We start from the raw sequence: 6000 nt of genomic DNA, 5'->3' as shown, positions 1-6000 counted from the left end.
GGGCGGGCAGGCAGGACAGGGGTTCCCGCAGGCGAGGGACCGACTGCAGCACCTGTGTGACACGGGGCAGTGGTACCGAGCACTCTGAGGGCATCCTCAGACAAGGGAAAGACAAGGAGCTGCTGGAGAGGGTCCATCAGAGGCCACAGAGGTTATGGGGGGTCTGGAACATCTCCCTGATGAGCAGAGACTGCAGGAGCTGGGCCTGGTTAGTCTGGAGAGGAGAAGACTGAGAAGGGATCCCATCAATCCACACCAATATCCCCAAGGGGTGTCAGAAGATGTCCCAGACTCTGTTTAGTGGTGCCCCAGCGACAGGACAAGGAGCAATGGCCATAAAATAAAACACAACAAGTTCCCCCTCAACATGAGGCAGAACTTCTCTCCATGGAGGTGGCAGAGCCCGGAACAGCTGCCCAGGGAGGGTGTGGAGTCTCCCTGTCTGGAGACATCCCAAACCCACTTGGACATGTCCCTGTGTCACCTGCTCCAGGAGACCCTGCCAGAGCAGGGGGTTAGGCTGGGTGATCTCCAGAGGACCCTTCCAACCCCCACCATTCTGTGATCCAGGATGTCCCATTTTGCAGGAGCTGGAGCTCAGCACAGGTTTGATGAGCTGGGCAAGGCCAGGGTGCTGGTCCATGTCACTGGGGTTTTGCTCCCATATTGGATCCCTGGCACAGGTAGTGCCTCCTGGTGTTGCAAAATGTGGAATATGTAGAGATTATCTTAAGTTAGGATGTTCTTTGATGTTTGATCTTTGTGTTGTTTCCTGATCAATAAGGAAAGAGACCTGGTTAGTGGGACAGGCAGCAGCTGCATCCCTTAGGGAAGGACATCCTGGAACCAACAAGCATTCAGGGTGAAATAAAGATGTTGATGTGTGCCTATGTACACCTTGCTAATTGGCAAAATGCTCAGGGTCTGTGTATCCTGTGGCTGAACTGTGTTCATTATAATACTAAAACCCACACTTACAGGCCAAAAAAGACCCAGCCCAAGTGCAGACTCTTCCCCTGAGCACATGTAGAAGTTGGCTGGCGTTGTGTAACTTATATGGAAATGACTAATCAATCCTGATAGAGGGGCTGTGCTTGGGAAGTTACTAATTCTGGATTTCTGTGTATAAATGATGGCACAGAAAGTCCAGTTGTTGTGCTGGATTTGTGGAACACACTGCAAACCCATGGCCTGTGAAGTTCTGAAATAAATATTCAGTGTCTCTCAGGTGTGTAATTATTGGCTTGTTGCACACCGGATGACAAATCAGATTTTGTGGATAACTCTGGCATGTAGCAGGCTGAGCTCACGGCCCAGGTGATGGAGCTCAGGCAACTCCAGGTGGGTCTGCTGTTGGGTGCAAGGCCAAAAGAGCTTGCAATGATCCAGCAGCCTCTTTGTATCACCACTGGTTAAAAACTGCTATCTCTTAGGAACTGGTTTTCATGCTGAGTTTATGTTTTCCAGTCTTCCTGTAGTTAAAATTTCCAGCCCCTTCTAGCCCAGAATGGTCGTTTGCTTTTTCCACCTGTGTGTCAAGGCAACTTTTTTGGTTACCTTTGGTCCAAATGCATTTTTAAAGGTGTGATTGCAGCTTTCTGCCCATGCAGAGAAAGCTTCCTAATTAGCGTTAATTTGGTTGTATTTAATAGTGGATTCAGAAGCTTTGCTACTTATATGGGCTGTACATATGGATAGGTTATATAGAGGTTATGAACTTAGTTGGTGGGGGTGGAGCTCCTGCTTAGTTGTAAGGAAATTGAAATTCCTCAATTAAACGCTCTGAGATTACCATATGAAATGTGGCTGCAGGCAGCTGAAAGCATCTGCTGTGTGCTTATTTGTTAAGTGTTTATATGTTGTTGGAACTCTAAGTTACTTCTTTATATTTAGTCAAACTTCTTGCATGCTGTTAAGCAATAGATCACTGATGAAACAGCATAAATTGACGAATTTTTGGTTTACATAGTGTTCAAGTGCACTTGTCAAAAGACATCTAAGGAGCTGTGGTTGACAGTGCTGTATTTTGTACAAACCCAGGTGCTTACAAGTAGTTTAGGGAAACCTTTTTAAGCCTGGACTGATACTTGCAGGATGGTGTGGAGCAGATGGAGGTGATCCCATCATCACTAGGATTCAGTCTATGGGGAATGGTGCCTCTTGGGGGTGAACAGCCAGTGTCTGGCAAGGAGAGAGCTCTGGACTGTGGGAGTGAGGATTTGCAGAAGAGCTCTGGTTCAGGCACAGATGGTGGCTGTGGTGTTGTGGGAAAGTCTCTTAAATACTGGTTCAGTTCTCTGCCACAGAAGTAGCTCTAAGCTGCCTTTTGAAGCCACAATAGCTGCAGGTGTTTCTTTTATAGCATAACAGCCAACTGATCACAAGATGTACTGTTCCTCTTCCTCTTGTAGCCTCGAGTGCTAGAAGAACTGTTTTATAAACAAAACATGTAGATAGGTAAAATAGTTAGGAATTTTGTATATGGTAAATTATTTTCATAGAATCATGGAAGGGTTTGGTTGGAAACGACCTTAAAGCTCATCTCCTTCCATACATCGTCATGGGCAGGGACACCTCCAAATGGACCAGGTTGCTCCAAGCCCTGTCCAACCTGGCCTTGGACACTTCAGGGATGGGTTATTCAATAATTTTGTATTATCTCTTCGTGAAATGCTTGGTTGCATTACTGTCTTTCATAGAGGATGGCAAAGAGAAAAAGGAACTGAACTTCTTTGTGTAATTTACGTTTCAGGCTTCTGAATGTGGCACAAAAAGGAGCACATCAACTGAAGGCAATGAACCCTGTGAAAAGAAGCCCAGGGCACAACAAATCACTCTAGAAGATATCTGTAACCCATTGAAGACTCAGGAAAAAAGTGAGTTGACTGTAAACGAACCTCCAAGCATTGAGAGCCAGTAAATAGTTTGTCATTGTCAAAAGTGAAAAAAGTGTCTCGGTACTTCGGGAAGTGTCCCTTGAGTGTAAGATACAACTCTGAAGAGCCATAATGAGCATACTCCTGAACTGTTCAAGAACCTTTCTGTGGCACAGGAGCTAGGAATTTGAGCCTTGCTCCAGAATTACTTTGCAAATTCCCTTCAGCTCACTCAGCTTTAACAGGTTGTTCAGTCAGTGAAGTCCAGGTATCCAGGCAGAAATGGTGCAACTTTCCTTCCTATGTTGGTTTAACAGTCTTGTTCTGAAGCACAACTGACACTTGAGAGCTCTGTAGAGCCTGGTCTGTAACTGGTGTACCCAAAGGCTACCCCAAAGTAAATTCTCACCTGGGAAACAACAGCCACTCCATTGTCTTGAAAATGCCTGAGTTCCATCTGGCCTTGAACCAAGAGTTTAATAAAATAATGCTGGTACAAAAACAAATGAGTGTATATAAAGTTCATTGCACTTCATTTAAAAGAATTAGCCTCCTAAGTTTTTTAAAGTGGGAACTATATTCAGTTTTGTTGGTGCAATGGTTTGAAGTACCACTAAGACACCACCAAGTAGCAATACTGCCAAAACCTGGACTGACAGAAATTCTACTTGATTTCCAATATTCTTGACTAAATTAGTGGCTTTGTAGTTACCAGCCCAGAAAATGGTTGTGTGTCTTTTCCCATGTATGACCAAGCACACAGGTGAGGAATACTGGTTTTCCAGGGAGTTAATCAAACTGGTTTCATGCATGACTCTGTCAGTCTGGGAGAAATATTGCAATGGGAGAGGAGAAGGAATGTAGAGAAGAGAGAGATGGAGCAAAATGATTTTGTTTTGTGCTTACTGATGTTATTCTAATAGACATTCTGCTTTAGAAAATAAGTTGCTAATGTTTTTGTTGTGTATTTTTACTGAAGAAGAACCTCAGAAGCATGAAAAGCCCTGTATATGTTTGCAAACTCTAGACAGACTGAGAGAATTCTGCAGTGATTCAGACCAGCAGTGTACCAGAATCCAGGATGGTTTTCAGGAGAAAGAGTCCGAGAGTTTGAAAAAATGTCCCAGTATTACTGGGAGAAGTTCAGAATTGAAGATCCCTCTTCCATCTTGGGACACTGACCCAAAGGTTGCTCAGAAGGTATGCAGAGCTGTGGTCTGTGGTGTGTAGATTGCTTGTCGTGGTTTAAAAAAGCAAGTTTTGGCAGAAGCTTTGTGTTTTTGTGTTCTGTCATGAAATAGTGCAGCAGAACCCGACAGACCCCACAGACATTGCTTTCCTGAAGCTCTTCTTGTAGTGAACAGGATGCATCTCTTTAGCACTTCAGTAATACCACTGAAAAACAGCAGTAATGAGAGCAGAGACACTGGGAGTGTATCTTGTGATTGAGTGAAGCTCTAATATCGTAATAACGCATGTTCAGTTGGTACTTGGCTCATCTTTCTTTCAATTCTACCAATTTTGATGTGGGCTGTCAAATTTCTACCAGTCTTTCTTTACATAAATATTAGAAGTATTGCTGAGATGTAGCCTAATCCAGTGGCTGGTAAATCTGACTACTAGAGATACCACTGCTTTTTCATCTGCAGAAGATATGGGTAGCTCGCATGAAAAATTATCATTATTATATGTATGATGCAAGTCAATAAGACTGGGGTAATAGTACTTTGTAAGAGTAGCAGTACTTTGCTTCTTCTTTAATTGTGGGTCTAATTAACTTTAGTTAATTCGTTGTTGTAGGTGTCAGGTCCTAAAAGATATCTCCTGGCTTATTGTGGCAACTGCTCTTTAGTGAAGTTTTATATTTGACTCTTTGAGGGAAGGAGGATGTATGGAAGGTTATACAGTTGATTTTAACCCTTCCTGAAGTTCATGAACTTAAACTGGGGGTGTCTGGTTTGTGTGAGTGTGAGCTCAAGATGCTGAAGTGAACAGCTTGTGGCAAGATATTTCTGTTGTGATAAGGGATTGAGGTTATGTAGATGTGGTCCCTTGGAGAACACAGAAAACTGATTCCAGGGCTGGCCTGCCTTCTTGGAGCAGCTCATTTTAGATGTTTGTATCTTGATTTTTTCCTGCAGTTTTAACCTGTTTATGTAAGTGATTTTCCTCTAAATCCCTCAAGCTGCTAACTTACAACCATCTCAGTGATTCAACTTCTCTCTCTGTTTTTACTTCTTTTGCTTCCTTTCATGACCTTTATTTACGTGGTTGTCGCTACGATTTCCCCTAAAATGAGATGAGGTCTTCCTGCTGGGCTGGCACAGACCTTGGGTTGAGGACTGCTGAGCGCTTGGGCTCAGGATTTTGCAGTAGAGCCATCTGAGCTCCTGGGGCTATCCAAGTTCTGGTGCAGCTTTATTTGTCCTGGGCTGTGCTGTCTTGCTGGACGGTGTGCACTTGTGGGAATTTTGCAGTTAAAGTGTTCTTTTTCCCTGATTGTTCTCTGACTGCAGTCTTTGTACATTCCTATGACCCAGAGTGTATTTCTTCTGAGTTATCACGGCTGCGAAACAGTCTGTTGACTTGGTTGCTTGTCATCTGGATGGGACGCTTGCTAGAAATGGAAGTCTAATGGATTTATTTGCAGACACAGAATTTTGTAGCACAACCTAATGCATTGTGTTTTGAATGACCATAGGCTTTAAAAACCTGTGGAGGGTGTTGTGTTAGTATTTTTTTTGAACAAATTTTATTGGTACTTGATATTGTGATATGAGTGAGGAAGAACTTCACTGTAAGTGAAAAATGCCTTATCAGTGTTGTTCACTGCACTGATGAAAGACTGAACCCATCACCTTGCTGACAACACAGAACAACGCTGAGTTGTAGACCTGAAGTTGCTTGACAAGAATAGGCTGCGTAATGTCATTGTGAATGGTAAATTGCTGAGAGACTGAGCTGCTCAAAGTCTTACATGTTAAGGATTTTAGAAACTGTAGTATAGATTTTTTGTGTATAAATTATTTTGGAAGGTTTGCTGAACTTACGTAATAAGGGCAGACTGGAGAATAAATATAGTTTTGGTGGTTGAAACAGTGAACTGGGACTCAAATTGTTTTAT

General features: G+C 43.2%; 1 protein-coding gene across 6 annotated transcripts in view; it reads left to right on the top strand.

The window, feature by feature from the left end:
* Positions 1-28: 28 nt before the first annotated feature.
* Positions 29-6000, top strand: part of MSH3 (mutS homolog 3) — a 93308-nt gene continuing 87336 nt past the window's right edge. For 2 of the 6 annotated variants that reach the window (XR_001920691.2, XM_018072891.2), the window contains exons 1-3: positions 1381-1582; positions 2753-2876; positions 3856-4076. Coding sequence is in view for 5 of the 6 variants with exons in the window: in XM_018072891.2 (XP_017928380.1) it covers positions 1508-1582; positions 2753-2876; positions 3856-4076 (420 nt within the window). In the remaining variant the exon portion in view is untranslated. Of the gene's footprint in view, positions 209-1379; positions 1583-2752; positions 2877-3855; positions 4077-6000 lie in introns of those variants that run through there. The other 4 variants (XM_018072892.2, XM_018072893.2, XM_018072894.2 and 1 more) reach the window with 4 other exon arrangements.

This window comes from Manacus vitellinus, unplaced genomic scaffold (assembly GCF_001715985.3).
Source record: "Manacus vitellinus isolate BGI_N305 unplaced genomic scaffold, ASM171598v3 scaffold_23_pilon, whole genome shotgun sequence".
NCBI lineage: Eukaryota > Metazoa > Chordata > Aves > Passeriformes > Pipridae > Manacus > Manacus vitellinus.
This window is presented reverse-complemented; position numbering and strand designations above follow the sequence as displayed.